Source organism: Hipposideros armiger, unplaced genomic scaffold, assembly GCF_001890085.2.
Source record: "Hipposideros armiger isolate ML-2016 unplaced genomic scaffold, ASM189008v1 scaffold_126, whole genome shotgun sequence".
Classification (NCBI taxonomy): domain Eukaryota; kingdom Metazoa; phylum Chordata; class Mammalia; order Chiroptera; family Hipposideridae; genus Hipposideros; species Hipposideros armiger.
In genome coordinates, this window is record NW_017731476.1 from 3,201,088 (window position 1) to 3,219,293 (window position 18,206).

The 18,206-nt window shown below is 39.6% G+C and overlaps 1 protein-coding gene across 6 annotated transcripts in view; it reads right to left on the bottom strand.

Moving 5' to 3' along the window:
• The window catches only part of MEIOB (meiosis specific with OB-fold), a 42,085-nt gene that overhangs the window by 14,284 nt on the left and 9,595 nt on the right, over nucleotides 1-18,206 (bottom strand). For 3 of the 6 annotated variants that reach the window (XM_019648747.1, XM_019648743.1, XM_019648748.1), the window contains exons 1-5: nucleotides 11,868-11,955; nucleotides 7,577-7,653; nucleotides 5,710-5,767; nucleotides 3,304-3,435; nucleotides 981-1,053 (exon numbers count right to left, since the gene is read on the bottom strand). In XM_019648747.1, coding sequence (XP_019504292.1) covers nucleotides 981-1,053; nucleotides 3,304-3,435; nucleotides 5,710-5,767; nucleotides 7,577-7,645 — 332 coding nt within the window. In that variant the 5' untranslated portion in view covers nucleotides 7,646-7,653; nucleotides 11,868-11,955. Of the gene's footprint in view, nucleotides 1-980; nucleotides 1,054-3,303; nucleotides 3,436-5,709; nucleotides 5,768-7,576; nucleotides 7,654-11,350; nucleotides 11,734-11,757; nucleotides 11,956-18,206 lie in introns of those variants that run through there. The other 3 variants (XM_019648744.1, XM_019648746.1, XM_019648745.1) reach the window with 3 other exon arrangements.

Below are 18,206 nucleotides of genomic sequence, written 5' to 3' on the forward strand. Positions count from 1 at the left end.
TATATATATATATATTCAAAGCAGATGGGAAAAGAGGGAAGTGCATGTGCAGAAGCTGTTAGTGCAGAATGAGCCCAGGGTGCTCACCAAGTGAAAAGGAGTTCAGTGTGGCTGCGAAGAAACGAGACTTGAGTCTGGTATAAGATGAGGTCAGAAAAACAGTGGGAAGGGGTCAAGATGGGCGTGTGGGGGGGGGGTGTAGTAGAGCCCATTGTGCCCTACTCAGAGTCTTCACCAGCTTCACTCTTCTCTCCAGATTTGCTCTCAGCCAGAAATGCCTTTGAAGGGGAATAACCCTATTCCCTCACCACCCAGGAGTAGCCAACTGGTTACTACTCTCCAAACACAAATTAAGTTATAGAACTTACAGACTGCAGCCAATGACTTGTGAATACAGTGTACAAAATCCCAGCCCCCTTCTTTAAGTGGGTCCCTCCCTGAGGTGCCACTCATGCCTCAGAGCTCCCTCCTGAGTCAGGCTGAGACTGTTCAGCTGAACCTGCCTCTTTGCTCAGCTTTCCCCCAACCCCCACCCTATTTTACAGGCTGCTCTTGAGAGCTCGCCTTCAATAAATCATTCACACAAAAATCCTCCTCCAGGCTCTGCTTCCAGGGAACCTAAACTTAGTAAGGTATGTGAATAGAGCTATACCTTGACATGAAAATATATATATGTGTAACTTTCAAGGTTTATCTTTTCTTCTCATTGTTCAGCTTTAGTGTGAGGAGAGTCAAATTTTTGTAAATCTAAGACTGAGAATCAAAGTACTAAAAACAAAGCCATTTTTTCATGTGATCTTATATCAAAGTAAATTATTTCATAATCAGAAATAAATATTGTGAGGAAGAATTAAAGTTCTAATTTTAAACTGAAGTATGTATATACCTTTAGTTAGCTCTCTGCTAATCTGACGCATAAAAACTCATTAGTAATGATCATTCTAACACAAAGCTTGTTGATCTCTGTGCTAGATATTTACCTAGGAGTTGCAGGGCTGAATTTTTCTTCTCTTTCAAATTCCTTTCTTTGAATCAGGGGATTTTCAATTATCACTAAAACAGAGGGAAAAGTATGATGCTATTACAAAAAAAGTAACAGGATAAATAAAAAGCAAGTGTACATAATAAGCATTACAATGTTATTTCTGATTTCTGAGTTGGTGTTATATACCCTTACCAATCATTTTCTTGTGTCACTGTGAGAAATGGAATCTTGGGGGATAACCATCAGTTTGATCCCAGATGACATTTCTTATGCTTTGTTTTCAAATCCCAATATATGACCAACATTAATATTACTTTATTGATTAGTTACACTTAACATTTGATTTGATTACAACATGCCCTTCTATAAAACAAACACCCAATTCACAGTTGGGTCCTGATTTGAGCTCCACAACTTAATAAGCCATGACTTACACTTTAGGGTTTCTATCTCCTTGGTCTATGTTAGACCTTTTTACGCTGTATTTTGCTAACTACTCACACAACTATTTCCTTTCTACAAATGAAGAGATTGAAGCTCACAGAGGTTAAATAACTTTCTGGAGATTTTATATCTAGAAAGTACTAGAGCTGGAATTAGAATTGTTCTGATTCAAAAATTTGTAATCTTTTCACTCTACCACACTAAAGCCTTGTTTAGATTTATAACCGTCAATCTTATGCTTTTGAAAATCCCTTATCTCATTCATCCTCACAACAACCATCAACATATATTTAATACCAAAATCTATCTTTAGCTCTATATAACTATATAACTAATGTCCTGGCATTTATCCAAGGAATGTTTCTAACTGTACCAGGCCCTGTGAAGTCTGCAAAGTTTTCTGCCTTCAAGTCTATATGTTCAATTACCTTATTATTTAATTAGAGAAATACTACATATAATCCTGAAAGTTAATAATACAAGGCAATATATGATTAGGTACTAAATAACTGGTATGGGTAGTAGGCTGCTTGATGCTGCAGTATTGGAGAGGAGTAGTTGAATTATCTGCTTTACTCTTTCCCTTTTTTTTTCTACCATGAAATCTCTGGTATACGTGCTTTCCTGTTGCTTGTATGAGGCTAGAGCCGTCATCTATTGAGTGACTAAGTTCTATATACTAGGTACACTATCTTGTTTAACATTCACAAGAACCTACAGGGTATCAATTTGTAGTTAAGGCCCAACAAAATTAAGAAATTTTCTCAAAGCCACATAGTGAACAAATGTTGGAGCTAGGATCTGTTTTCAAAGTCCTTGTTCTTTTTGCTATACTACACTGTCAGAGGGATATTGGGGTGGGGAAAGATGCAAAATATTTGGTATTTTAAACTAAAAGTAAAGTTTCTTAAAACCATTAAAAATTCAAATATCATCTTTTATCAAAATCTATTTAACAGCCCTATTATGTTAAATGATTATAGCAACAATAGGGATTGATTTGATGTAAACTGAAATATGAAATAAACCAAAGACCATAAAGCTACCCAGTAAAAATATGTGACTATCGTGTTTGTATGTTGCAAGTAATAATGCGGAATGTCTTCTATTATGTTTTTAACACTTGACTTTTTTCTGATAAGTTTCTTGAGAATTATGAATTGTGTCTTATAGTCGTCTCCCCTTATCCATGGTTTTGCTTGCCAGCAGTCACCCAAAGTCTAAAAATAGTAAAGTGAAAAATCCCAGAAGTAAACAATAAGTTTTAAATTGTTTGCTGCTTCTGCGTAGCATGATGAAATCTTGAGCCATCCACTCCCTCCCTCCTGGGATGTCAATCATTCCTTCATCCAGCATATCCAGGATGTACATGCTACCCACCTATTAGTCACCTAGTGGCTGTCTCTATTACCGGATCAGTTATCAGATATTTTGAAAGACAGAGAGAGACCACATTCACACAATTTTTATTATAGTATATTGTTATAATTGTTCTATTTTATTATTAGTTACTGTTGTTAATCTTATTGTATCTAATTTATAAATTAAACTTTATCATAGGCATGTGTGTATAGGGAAAAACATGGATGGATAGATAGATATAGATATAGATAGATATAGATAGATAGATAGAGATAGAGATAGAGATAGAGATAGATATAGATATAGATATAGATATAGATATAGATATAGATATAGATATGGTTTGGTGCTATCTGTAGTTTCATGCATCCATCCACTCAGGTGTTGGGACTTATCCCCTGCGGATAAGGGAACTACTGCATTTCGCTTTGACACCCTCAGTTTAGTTACCACATACATATCACAGGAATAATACTATAATAGAAATGGTCTAAGAATCAGTGCCAACTTACCACAATCACCAACCCTAAAGCTGCTGGAAAGTGACCTGATGTAATCTCCGTTGCCCCAGGATGTTGCATTTACAAAATGGGAGGGTGAATCGCGAATGGTAAAACTGAAAGTGTACCTTTCTGACCCAATATCTAAGGGAAAAACAATACTTTTATTTTTCAATTGAAATGTCTAATTATAGCTTTGAACAAATATTATTATGGTAATAAAAATTCTCAAACACATACTTAAAATATTATTTGATATAAATTCTGTAATGTTATGCTTTTATGAATTTCAGTGCTGCCAGAGTAGATAGTCACCTCACTATTGACCCCTCTGTTCCCTTTCTCCAGTTATCTGTTATTTGAAGGGAAATGACACATAGGCTTGAACCATCCAGATGTTAGCTTAGGTTCTCCATTTCTCTCTTACTGTTTTAACCTAAGTCTAATTCAGATCTAAATTATTTGAAAACAAATAAATGTGTGCTACTAAATGGTACCACTAGGGGTCAGCAAGTACATTTTTTTTCCAAAATAAAATTTCTACTGTTTTTGCTAATTAAAAAGGTAATACAACCTAACATATATATACAAATTATAGATATCTACTGAACTGTAATTAGTGTTTACCTTTGGGGTGGAGACTGGGATGGGAAGAGTTGGGGGTTAAATGAGGAATTTTACTTTTCAATTCTATGACCTTCTGTACAGCTTGAATTTTTAATAAAAAATTATTAATTATATTTTATATATTATTTGTATAATGTTTTCTAAAGTCAGTAAGCATACTTTCTCAAAAAAAGGAATACATGTAATCATAAAAAGTCATCAAACACTACAGATGTGGTCCCCTACCCTCACAGCCTAATAGGTGGAAAATGTATTTCATTGCTGTCATTTTAGCAAATATTTGAATGACTTTTTTCTAATTCATATACTTTAAGTTATTCCTTTTAGAGCTTAGAAAACAGACATATAGGGGCCTCTGGTTAGCTCAGTTGGTTAGAGCGCGGTGCTCATAACACCAAGGCTGCCGGTTCGATCCCCACATGGGCCACTGAGTTGCGCCCTCCACAATTAGATTGAAACAACTACTTGACTTGGAGCTGATGGGTCCTGGAAAACACACTTTTCCCCAATAAAATTTAATTAAAAAAAGAAGAAAGAAAACAGATATATAGACTTTCTCAAACCATTCAAATGGTACTTCCAATTAATTATGATGAAGTAAAGTGAAGACACAAACGAGTATGGGTGGGAGATGAAGTCTTTGCTATTTACCTCAAAAATAATAACAGAATATTATATGAAATAAAATTAAAATACCTATCACTATATCTTGAGACAAATAACACAGTCACAATTACTCAAGTGAGTCATACAAAATGTCTTCTTCTGCCAAAATTATTGGTTGGCTGAGTAGAGCTCTGATTCCCTCAAGTAGTATAAGCACTTATACTATAAGCTTTAATAAACACCACTGACATTTTAAAAGCTAATAGTAGTGAGTTGCTACTTTTCACATTCTATATTGTATCTTTGCATGCCAACTACAAAAGTTTGAAGGTGAGTTGATTTTAAAAATCCAACTTAAGTCTTGGATTATGTTTCCATAGTCCTAAAACTCTTGCACAGTTCAACCAATTCAATAAGAACGACTAAAGCCAAAATAAACTGTATTTTCCACAAATGAAAGATGAATTTTTTTTCACTGAATTGTCTGGTTGCTTGAGTAAATATGTAGATACTGTTGTCATATTTCTCTCCTTCCACACTACTCTATCATGACATAACTCTGCTGGAAAACTTTCCTCCTTATCACTTTCAGTCTTATTTGAGATTTACTTGTGTACCTGTATCTCTTAGGCTGAAAGTGACAATTAACATTGAGTTCTTACTATGGGTTACACACCCTTACAGGTATGAACTCATTTAATTCTCACACCAACTCTACTTATCCTGATTTCACAGCTGTACATGGGACAGATTTGAGATCACTCAGTGACTGAGTGACCTCAGTTAATCTAGCTCCAAATCCATACTCTCAGACACTATGACATCTGAAAATGACAGGAGACTGTAATTGCCCTCTGTTACCTTTATGCTTTACACAGTAAAGGTACTCAATAAATACACATTGATACACATTAATGAGTTGACCAATTTAACAAGCTATTTTGGCATTATATAACAAGTCTTTAAAATTATGTTTGAGAAACATCAAATAAAATCATAAAAAATGATTTTAATGTCCTCACACATATAGCTTTAAACTGAGTACTTTACCATACAATAAAGAACACGGCCATTGCTCTTAAGGAGTTAAACAGGCATGAGAAATTTAATCACTTAAATATATTTTGTTGTAGTAATAAGCTACGATTGATGAAAAATGAAGCAAAGAGTTAAACAGAACTCAGCTTTTTCTGTCTGGAAAGCCTTTAACATCTGTTTTCCAAATAACTATACCGATTATTTTCTGAAAAACAAAAAGGTTACAGAGGATGAATATTAAACACAGATGTAGATGGTAAATTTAATTTCATGGACTTGTTATATTTTACTGGCTCTAACAAACATATTGGATGAGGAACCATTTAAATGTATTTATTCCAGACAAACATCTAAAAGAACTTCATAAATGTTCAATTCCACAAGGAATAGTACAAAGTAATAAGACAGTTAACTGCTATTACAAATATAATCATTTAATACTTAGTATGTTTCTACTTTATTTTCAATCACTAGGTGGAGCACAGTAACTGCCCTATCCTATCAATCCTTACTGAATTCATTCAAAGCACATGTATAAAGCAATTTAATTTGCCATGGTCTTCAAAGCTTTCTTTTATATAAGATTTTCTAACAATCCACATAAAATTGCTTAGCTTCTTAATCCAAACATGCTGGACAGTAATATAAATTAGATTGCAACAAAACTTGTATATTGCTGCTAATAAATCTAAGCTCTCAAGTCCTAGATCTTAAATCTTAAAGATATTAACATCTCCTTAAAATTTTAATATTCTCTTTGGTGACTACCAAAGAAAGATTAAATATTTAAAAAGTGCTTTAAGAAATAAAAATAATCACCTTTTTCTGAAAGAATAAACCTAAACTTATATTAATTCTAGCAACTGATTTTAACCTTGTAATAATCTGTTACATTTAAAATACACTCAAGCTTTTAACATGCCATATCCTAGCTGGGCTAATAGCTAGTTTTATTACACTTAGACACACTGCTATTATTTCTTAAATTCCATATGCATGCAGATCTCATTGAATTTTGTTGGGAAAACACAACTAATGTAAATATTGTAAAACTTTCTAACTGAAAAGGCAATTAGCAAATACTTTACCTTTCAAGATAAACTATAACACCAATAATTATTTTAAACATTAATAAACTTTTAGAGTTGCAAATTATTAATGTTACACATAAATATATCCTATTTTTTAAAATCTGACTTGCAAATGCCAAACTACTCAGACTGCTCAGAAGCAGGTAAGGTAAGGGAGTATAATTGCTTTACAGTAAGTTCCTCACCTTATTAGATGATTCCACCTATATTTCTTTTAAATAAGTAACAGTCTCAGTATATTTGAAATTATTGAATTCCCCCATAGCTCCTCCCATAAACATGAATTTCAGAAATACACCTGTTGTATACCTTTATGTCATAAAAGCAGAATAACAGCAAGTATTTAAGTCTATAACTTGGATAATTTGATTAGAGAATAAAAACTGCTGAACAAAAATGTTTTAATTTTATAATGCTAAATTTGAGTGGTTATTAAATATTTAATTTAAATAATACAAATAAACTTTGGATCATTTTGAACAATTGCTAGTCATACCTACAATCTCCTACTGTATAGACAAATAAGAGACTAGGGGTGACCAGTTAGCTCAGTTGGTTAGAGTGTGGTGCTGATAGCACCAAGGTTGCCAGTTTGATCCCTGCATGGGCCACTGTGAGCTGCGCCCTCCTTAAAAGAGTCAACAATGCCATTGTAGCATGAAAGCAATGTGTAACCAATGAGCCTAGCTGTTCCTCAATAAAAATTTAAAAATAAAAGAGAGACTAATTTTCATTTAGCCAGCATAAATACAAAGAAGTTCAGGGGTACTTAATATCCAGCAATTATACTAATGCAACAAGTACCTGTATATTTGTCAATTATACAAACGTGTCAAAAAAAATCAATAATGTTGACATAATGTAATATAACCACACAAAATTTCATTACAGAACAACCAAACCACTATATCATTGAAACCTACCAGATTAGCCATATTTGGATGCAGATCTGAAAGTGCAGTGACGGTCTTTGATGCAAAGAAGTTTGCCATACTTTTATCTGCATTTTAGAAAATATAATTTAGATGCATAAATTAAATAACTGAAATCAACCATGAAAAATTCCAAGATTAAAAAAAATTTATTTAGGAAAGCACTGGATATTTTACTCATTCTTTGGGAAAAGGTTTTATTACAACAGTGAAATATAAGTTAATACAGATTCAACTTATAAAAAACATGGTTCAAAATGTTCTTTTATAGTTTTGAATGGCATAGTTAGGTTCCCACTTTTAACTTCACTTTCCAAAAATGGGAAAATTTAACAACTTTTGAGCACCCTACAAATTTAGAGTTTCAGATGAAAGATGATTCAATGGGATATCTGTGGACTTAAATATTAGCATAAAGCCTACTTTTTAAAATATAGCAAACCTCTATTGTAAATACCTCAAATCATGCATTTGGTTACACTGTGTGTGAGGATAGGTAGTGTGACTTTAACCTCACTTCTAGATGGTAAGCTTCATGGGGGCAGAGATGGTGTCTAACATATTTTTATGTGTGTATTTCAATGCTATCTTGCACATGAGAACCACTCAATAAATATCAAATGAATGATATGGTGGCTTGTCTATCAGTATTATCTCTATAAAAGGTTTTAGTGTAGTAACATGTGTCAGCTACACCAAACTAGCAGATTTATTCGACTTCACGTCATAATACCTGGCCTCTTTAACTGTAAATGCTCTCACCTACAGGCTTTGTTTTCAAGACATGCTCTTAACACATGCATTTCAGGGAGCCTGTGAAGTTAGTCAAACATGATTTTGAATTCCAGTGCCACTAATTTATAATCACTGAGCTTGAATTTCCTCCTCCATAAAATGTGGATTATGTATATCTACCCTATAGGGAGGGTTGTTGTGAAAATTATAAATAATATACATAAAGTGCCTAGAAGTTCACAGACTCTCAACAGATAAGAACACTGCTTTTCATTCTTATCCAATGTAACAATTTCTGCATTCAAGGCCTTTTGGTGCCAGAAAAAACAACTAGGAATTAAGCAGTGTTACGTTTCCCACTCATTCTTTGGTCTGATCTGATCTGGCTCAGTATACAATTTCAGTCTCTGAAATACTTGCCAAACCTAGACAGATTCATTCATTTAGCCATCCACTCAACAAGCATTAACTGAGAGTCTGGAAAGTGCCAGACACTTGAGATTGGCGGGGATGAGCTAGTCAGTAGCTGGATTTTGTGTAAAAACACTACCCATCTACATACTAAATGACTTCTCCAAATTTTTACCCCTTAATGTCTCTTAGTGGTTTGATCACTGACTTATGTGATATCACACGAACTCTTTGAAGTTCCTTCAATTTCCACTAATATTAAAAATATATAGTGTCTGTCCACAAAAAAATAACAACTTGCTTCTCTCCCTGGTGGTCATTTTGACAAAGTTAACATGAAATAAAGTACTCACTATGGTAATACGAGATTATATCATTCATCAGCAACTACTGTCCTTCTACTTTCCAAATATATTTTAAATATGTTTCCCTTTCTCCATCTCCAATGTCATCTCCTCAGCTCAAGACTCAGTCAGTCCTCACCTACAGTACTGCAATCACCTGGTTTAGACCTAGTTTAGTCATTCAACACATGTGGGTTGAGTGTCCGATATGTATCAGGACCGAATCGGGACAGGGTAAAGCTGAGGCTGGTCACCTAACCAAAGCCTCAGGGAGGAGCAATGAAAAGAGAGGGCCAGATGTGCATAGCCTCAAGGCCACTGATCCAGGTCCCTAACAAGGTGGAGGGGAAGAGGTGATGGTGGTGGAACTAATCCAGTTAAGGTAACATGGCGGCAATGTCACAGGTACTAGTTGTGGAGTGCCTGCTATGAGGCTGGCCCTATACTACAGACATTAGATACACTATGATGATCTCAGACAGGGCCCCCACCCAGGTCTCCCAAATTCCCCTCCCTGAGCTCGAGCCCTCCTCCCACTTTTGAAAGGCGGTCTCCTATCTGGCCCAGAGCTCAGTGTCATCATCAACACCTCCTCTCCTTGACTGCCCAGATCCAAAACAGTCCTCACCAAGTCCTGCCAATTCTCCCTCCTAATTATTTCTTGAATCTGATCACTTCCCCCCATCTCTCTGTCCTTACCATTCTCTGCTCCCATTTTTGCTTCCTCCATCTCTTCTTCACATGACTGAGAATTATTTACAAACTTAGATCGTCTCTCCCTTGCTTAAAACTCTTCCAATTGCACACTAAATTAAATCCCAACTCCTTGCTACGGTCTTGTAATTCCCATCTGATTTTGCCTCTGCTGTCTCTTCTTCATGTCATATCACTCCCCCCTAGATAACGGCTCTCCAGTCCCCTGGCTGCTCTCCTTCCCTCAAGTGGGACCTGGGGCCTTGGCATATGCAGTTCCCTCTCCTTGAACACCATCCCCAATCTCACCATCAGATTCCCAAGACAGGATCCTCAGCATTCTTCAGGTATCAAAGAGGATCCTTTCCTACAACCCTACCTCAAGTATCCCCCAGCCTCTATTTCCCCAAATTCATCATCAGAATGTCGGCTCCATGAATGACAGAGCCATCCCTTATCTTGTCCCCTATTGTGTCCTACAGTGCCTAGTTTAGTGCCTCATGCATAGTAACTGCCAGTTATTCATTGACTAAATGAATGAGTTCTAAAATCAATCTGATTTTAACTTGTAACTTGAGGATAATATTGCTACAATTATCTTTTTAGATAGAATTTTAGTTAACTGCTTTTACATTTATACCAAGTATATAAATTATGGGAACAAGTACAGTTTATATCTTGCTATTCTAGACAAGTGGAGCTTCCAAGGAGCTGTGATGATATTCCCATAACTTTCTTATTTTATTCTATAGACCAGTGTGGGCTGAGGCTACTGCAAAGAAGTCCTCCTTCTGTCGTCATTTCTACCCATGGAAATCTCCCCAATCTCTCATCACACACCACAGATTTGGGGACAAACTTTGGTAAAATTGGTCATTTTCTCTCATAGAGGGGAAGAGTTCCGTTCAACTATCTCTATACTTCCAATTTAAAAAGGTCATTTTTACTCCTGCTCTTTCAATAGGAACTCGGCAAGCTTTGCATTATGAAATTCTAGCTGACTTCCTAGACACTCTGGGGTGTCCATTAGAAAATTGGCTTTCTAGCCATCACACCGGAGAGCTCTGCATCACAGAGTCAGAAGAACCCTTATTAGTAATCTTCCAACGTAGTTTCAAATTTTCTAACTAAACGCTGCTTTAAAAGAAAAAAAAAAGGAAAACTGCAATCTTTGCATTCAAACACCATGTCCTAAAGTTTATCCTTTCATGCCCTCCTCACGTTTGCACTTTATAGGTGACACACACACACACCCCTTCCCCGCCCCGCTCAACAACTTTAAGACAGGGATCTAACACAGCGGTCCCTCGAAAACCCTGCGGTGACATGAGACTGTCTCCCTGTTTGTTCAGTCGCCGTCTGAAAATGTATTCTGATGATTCCCAACTCTGTGACATCCTGGGAAAGGCAAAACTGTGGAGCCCGCAGGAGACCCGGGGTTGCCAGGGGTGCGGGGAGCGGGGAGGGAGGGGTGGGTGACGCGAGCTGGGGTTTCTAGGGGTCCTGTCACCGTGCACACGTGTCCTGACGCATTTGTCAAACCCACAGAATGTCCAAGCCCGAGACTGAACCCTAACGTCACCGGTAACAGTATCTGGAGTCCGTGCGGAACGTGTTCTATTCTGCGTTGACGACACAGACGCTTTTGGTGGCGCACATTCATTCTACGTGCACGGACGCGTTCCACACGGTTCCACGCGACACCTATATTCGATGGGACACTGTCCCCTCGGATTTAGACTGTGGGAGACCTCCGTCGGTCCACTTCACAGCCGCCGGGTCCCACACACCCCAGTCCGCGGGACCACGGGCGAGCAGAGGGCAGGCCGAGCTCTGGGCCGGGCCTCGCCTTCGCGACCCCGCCAGGCCCGCGGCAGCCAGTAGGGAGGCCGTCTCCTTCGCGGACTTCGCGGCCCGGAGCCCCGCCCTCAGAAGCGGCCTGGAGCCTGCTGCCCGCCCTCCGCCGCCGCTACAGGGCGGGGCCTTCACCTCAGCCGTCAGCGCCGGCCGCTCCCGGGAGCGCTCGGCTGTCCCTAAGCGCTCCTAACTCCTGAAGGGTGGCCCACCGCGCACAGGCCCCCGCCGCCTCGCCGGCCTACCCGGCCCGCGCCCGCAGCTTCTCCACAGAACCTTCAGCCCACAGCCCAGGTGCGCAGCGAACACCGCCTAAGGACCGCCGCACGACCGTTAGCGCGGCCTCCGACTCCGCCCACATCCAGACTCCGTCCCGGCCCCGCCCCCGAGCGCCGACTCCGCCCTGGCCCCGCCCCGTTCCTCTGGTCTCGCTGAGGGTCGCCGCCACGGGTTTTGAGTCCTGAGGGTGAGAGGGGAGACTCCGAGGAACTAGTTCTTTCCTTTCTTTCCTGGTTCTTTCCTTTCCCGGGGTCCCGAGCGTGTCCTCCAGAGTGCAGGACACTCCGGGGCTTTGAGAACCAGGGGCCCTGTAAGATGCTAGGGGTCTATTCTGCCGAAACATGTCAGATGCAGAAGACTTTGCTGTAGAAAGTGCAGCAGCTGAATACACACACAAACGAGTGCCGTGAAACCCGACAAATCTCGTCTAGACGGTGGTCTGTGTCACCTCAGTAACCTAGCTGTGATCTTGCAAGATGTTACGGTGAGGAAAAGTGGGTCAAGTGTAGCAGGGATCTATTATTTCTTATATTGAATGTGACTCTTGGAATTAAAGAAAGTGCACAGAAGAAAAACAGGTGCACAATTGCTGATAGGGCTTTAGAAGGGGGGAAGGGGGCAGGTGCTGGATACGGACCCTGGTCACCCGCTGAAGGAGTGTGAGGAAGACCAGGCTGCTAGATCAATAAGATATTTTCCTGATTATAACTATTTATAGCGTTTCAGATATAAATATAGACTGCATGTATAATTAGATGTGCTAACTATTGGAGTTAGTTGAACCTGACAAAACACTTGCCAGCTCTTCACGTTTTTAATTACAATACTATCATTTGGAAATTTTTTTAGTCTTATAAACTAATAAGTTAATTTCTGTTAGAATATTAATTGGGGGCAAATAAGTTAAGATCCAACAACTAAATCCATTACACTTGTCACCAACTACTGTCCACCTGTAGCATTATTTAAATTATTGAACTCATACAACTCAATAACAAAAATATAAACAATCCGATCAAAAAAAGGGCAAAGGACATCAAGAGACATTTCTCCAAAGAAGACATGCAGATGGCCGATAGACATATGTAAACTTGCTCAATATCATTAATCATCAGGGAAATGCAAATAAAAACCACAATGAGATACCACCTCACACCTGTCAAAATGGCTATTATCAAATAACATCAACAAATAACGGGTTGGCGAGAATGTGGTTAAAAGGGAATGTTTGTGCACTGTTGTTGGACTATAAATTGGTGCAGCCATTATGGAAAACAGTATGGAGATTCCTCAGAAAACTAAAAATAGAGCTGCCTTATGACCCAGCAATTCCACTTTTGGGTGTTTATCCAAAGAAGATGTAAAACACTAATCCAAAAAGATATATGTTCTCTGCAGCATTATTTAAAATAGCCAAGATATGGAAGCAACCTAGGTGTCCATCAATAGATGAATGGATAAAGAAGATGTGGTATATATATATGCAATGGAATATTAGTCAGCAGTAAAAAATGAGATCTTGCCATTTGCAACAACATGGATAGACCTAGAGGGTGTTATGCTAAGTGCAATAAGTCAGAGAAAGACAAATACTGTATGGTTTTACTTATATGTAGATCTAAAAACAAAACGAACAAACAAAACAAAAACACTCACAGAAATAGAGATCAGACTGGTGATTGCCAGAGGGGAAAGGGGTGGGGGGTAAGGGGAATGGTGAAAAAGATAAAGGGGGATATAGTCAATAGTAATAAGTTTGCATGGTGACAGATGATTACTACACTTATTGTGTTGATCACATTGTAAGGTATATAAATGTCAAGTCATATTGTACACCTGAAATTAATATAATATTGTATACCAACTGTAGTTTAAAAAATTTTTAATAAATAAAAATAAATTATTGAACTTCTCCCTTTAAAAGGAAAACCAACTTTGATACTTATTATACAACCATATATTACAAAAGAAAAACCCCAATTAGAGGCAAGTTTTATATTATTATCAAAACATAGTTTTATTTTTCCTCATTTGTTATTTTTTATTTTTATTTTATTTTAAAGATTTTATTGGGGAATTGGGGAAGGGGAACAGCATTGGGGAATCTGGGAAGAGGAACAGACAAGTTGCAGTCCTTTGGTTCTTCAGTCTAGTTGTAGAAGGCATCGCTTCACTGGCCCATGTTGGTATTTTTTTTTAAGATTTTTTTTTATTGGGGAATTGGGGGGATGGGAACAGTGGTGGGGAATCAGGGGAAGGGGAACAGACAAGTTGCTGTTGTTTTGTTCTTCAGTCTAGTTGTGGAGGACGTTGCTTCACTGGCCCAAGTTGGCACCATCATTGCATTCTTCCCGGGCAAGGCAGATCAGTCGCCAGCTTCTGGACGGCCGCTCACGCTGGCTGCTGGCTACATACGGTAGCCCATGGCAACCCACTGCCACAAGGGCTGCAGCCTATTCCGTTGCCGGTGACTCACGGCACCCCAGCTCCAGGTTGAGCTGTTGTTCAGCATCTTAGCTGTAGAGGGCAGTGTCACTGGCCCTCATATGTGGGATCCGAACGGGGGCCCTCTGGCGTCCCAAGCCAGTTCTTAACCATCGCACCACTCAGCCAGTCCCCTGTGTTGGTATTATCATTGCACTCTTCCCGGGTGAGGCAGTCAGTTGCCGGCCATTGGACGGCCACTCACAGCGGCTCACGGCAGCTCACTCCAGCTGCCAGCCACTCACAGTAGCTCTCGGCAGCCCACTGCAGCAGGGGCTGCAGCCTACGCGGACGCCCGGGACTCATGGCAGCCCAGCTCCAGGTCCAGCTGTTGTTCACCATCTTAGCTGTAGAGGGCAGTGTCACTGGCCTTCATGTAGGATCCGACCGGGGCCCTGCTGCTCAGAGCTGGCGTCCCAAGCCAACTCTTAACCAACATGCCACTCGGCTGGCCCAAGTTGCTGTCCTGTTTGTTCTTCAGTCTAGTTGTGGAGGACGTGGCTTTACTGGCCCATGTTGGTATTATCATTGCGCTCTTCCCAGGTGAGGCAGTCGCTTGCTGGCCATTGGTCGGCCGCTCATAGCAGCTCACAAAAGCGCACGCCAGCTGCCGGCCAGCCCCACTGCAGCCTAGCCATCACTGGCAACTCATGGCAGCCCAGCTCCAGGTTGAGCTGTTGTTCACCATCTTAGTTGTAGAGGGCGCAGCACCACTGGCCCGCATGTGGGATCTGAACCAGGGCCCTACTGCTCAGAGCCAGCGTCCCAAGCCAACTCTTAATCAATGTGCTCCTAGGCCGGCCCTTATTATTTTTTTATTTCCCAAATCATAATGGAAAGCAAAATAAAGTATCTGCATTCCCACACCATTTCAAATTTAATGGAGAAAGCTTTAAAAAAATTTTCCATATTGCTTTCCAGTCTTTGTCTTTAAAAGAACATATCTTCATCTTTCCAAAAGAATGAGCTGGCATTTTAAATCAATTTTAAAGAAAAAAAGAAGGTATAAAAATAGTTTGCATGCATTTTTCATTTGAGCCTCGGTGGGGGGAATATAATCTTTAAGTTTTTGTTTGTATTTTTTCATATTTTAATAAATTAATTTTTGCTGAAAGATATCTAAGATTAAGCGAGCATAGTCAACCTCACCAGGACACAACAGGCTTTTCTCGTAAGACATGCTGCTTGGAAACACAAACGTAAAAGAATGGGATTGTTGATATTAATAATGAGATTGGGACCCCCTTATTGTGTAAAGAATCCATTTCTTCCATTGTAACAATTCTGTGAACTTGGTTTGTTCTTAGCAGTAGAATTGACTTGTCAATACATTTTGGATGGATGTGAACAGAGGCAAGGACAAGAAATGCCTAGCCTTGCCACTTGATGTAGAAGTCAAGGGTGAGTGAACAAAGGTCAGAGCTGAAATAGCTTGTGTGTCTGGCTAAAGTAATGGTATGAGGCTATATCCGCCACCTCCCTGGAGCACACCAGCTGTCAAACCATCTAGGAGCATGTCACAAAGGGGTGACAGGGAAAATATATAGTAATCAACTTCACACATACTAATCAGTAGGAAAAATTGACAGTTATTTTAATGAATTATAAGACCACTATTTATTTAACAACAAACTTTTCTAAAGTTGATCCTGTGATTCCCTCCCAGGGAGCTGAAATACTGATTGATTAATTATTAGTCTCACTCCCCACTCCTTTATTGAAGGACCAGCCAACATTTAAATAGATTGTAGGTATGCTAACAGTTACAGATATTTGTGTGAGTTTTGCAAAAGTTTAGAGGAGTAAGGTAACCTGTGAGTGGGGTTGGAAGAACTATTGCGTTGTTGGAAAAGTCATGACACATTTTTGCAATGAAAAACATAGAAAAAATACATCATAACTTTTCTGACAACCCAATAGATATGGAGATCAGATTTAGGGGCTAACGGAAGCAATTTAAGAGCTATTGGAGCAAATGAGAGGCAACAGAAGAGACAAACAGTAAAAAGGACATTTGGGGAGAGATGGATTCAAGTAAGTTGGAAGAAGCATTGGAAAGGAGACACTTCATGAAAAACAAAGCAGTAGTAACTCTGGAGTAGCCTGAGGACTGAGAGTCCAGGGATGTTCTGGAAAATTCTGGGGGAGAATCCATGCAAACTGCTGAGTCAAGATTTGGGGAGTTGTGGGAAGAACAGAATCCTTCTCACGTCTGGGTGACCCAAGCAAAAAAGACTTGATTTGTTCCACAAGCAAAGCAACTGAGAGGAGAAACATAAAGGGTGGCATTTGACGGGAAGTAGTAAGAATCAAGGTTGAACTATGAAGTGAAACTGGAAAATCTATTAAGAGCCTGATGTACAAGCTGATTTACGGTAAAGTGAGTAATGGGGCTGGGGATAATTTTGTAACTGTAGTGCATGCACAGGAACCTCTACGTATGGCAGTGTGTTCTTTTTATGGTCTGCATGCCTGATGTACACTCCACTGAAGAAAACGTGATGAAGAAAGGAGAGAGGAGGAGGAGAAAGTCATGAGCACACAAAGCACAGGTTTTGGTTTTTGGAAGAGAATCTGGCTGCCCCCCAGCTGGCCCCACCAGAAAGTTATCATGTAACAACATTAGGAAGGGCCCATCTCTTTGGAGGGCTGTCATGGGCCAGGTGTCATTACAATTAACATTAGACGTATATGATTTTTTTAAATCTCTCTAAATTATTACAACACACCTTTCCCGACTACATTGCAATTAACCATATCACTGATCTCTCAAGTTCCAGCTCTACATTGCCAACACTTGGTGGGCATTTCTACCCACTTGCGGGACCAAGAATATCTAAAACTAAACTCAGAAGCTCACCCCAGATCAGAGCCTCTTCTTCCAGTTCTGACACAAACATGTATCTAATAACCCAAGCTCAGAGCCTCAAAGGTGGCCTGGAACCCTCTCTTTTGCTCCACTCTTATCTAATCAGGGATCAGGTTCTATTTTTCTTTGGAATAGCTCTCACGCCTGCCCTCGTCTTCCCATTTCTATTGCTGCCACCTTCATTTAGACCCTGGTGGCAGAAGCATGCTGCAGGGGCCCCTACCACTCCCGGCTTCAGCCCATCTTACACCTTCCTGCCAGATTAAGCTTCTTGTGGTTTCCATCACAGCATTCTTCTACCTCGTGTGGAACCTCCAATACTGTCTGTCATAGGGACCCAATTCTTTTCTGTAAGGGGTCATGTATAAAGGGTTTTGTGGCCCATATGGTCTCTGTTGAAATGACTCAAAAACCTTACAGGGTAGAAAGCACCCACAGACAATACCTGAACCAATGAGCCTCACTGTGTCTCAATAAAACTTTATTTACAAAATAGTCAGTGGGCCAGACTTGGCCTGTGAGTCATAGTTTGCAGACCTCGGGATTAAAGCAACCATTTTTTCGTTTGGCATTCATCACTTTCCAGAATTTGTACTTACTTTAAAACTCTAGCCATCTTTCCCACCATTTCTCTAAAATAAGCCCATTTCCCCAAGACTTTTTCATAGGTAACAAATTCATGTTTAGAAATGGATTTCCTGCACTACAAATATACACATATTTCTAAAGATATGTAACAATGAGTGATCCTATGACAACAACGTCTTTATTTCCACACCCTTCTCCACCTCATTGTTCATCACATCACTATTACTTCTAGAAAACATTTTTAAGAGTGAATGATGAGGGGCCGGCTGAGTGGCGCGATGGTTAAGAACTCGCTTGGGATGCCAGAGGGCCCCGGTTCGGATCCCACATATGAGGGCCAGTAACACTGCCCTCCACAGCTAAG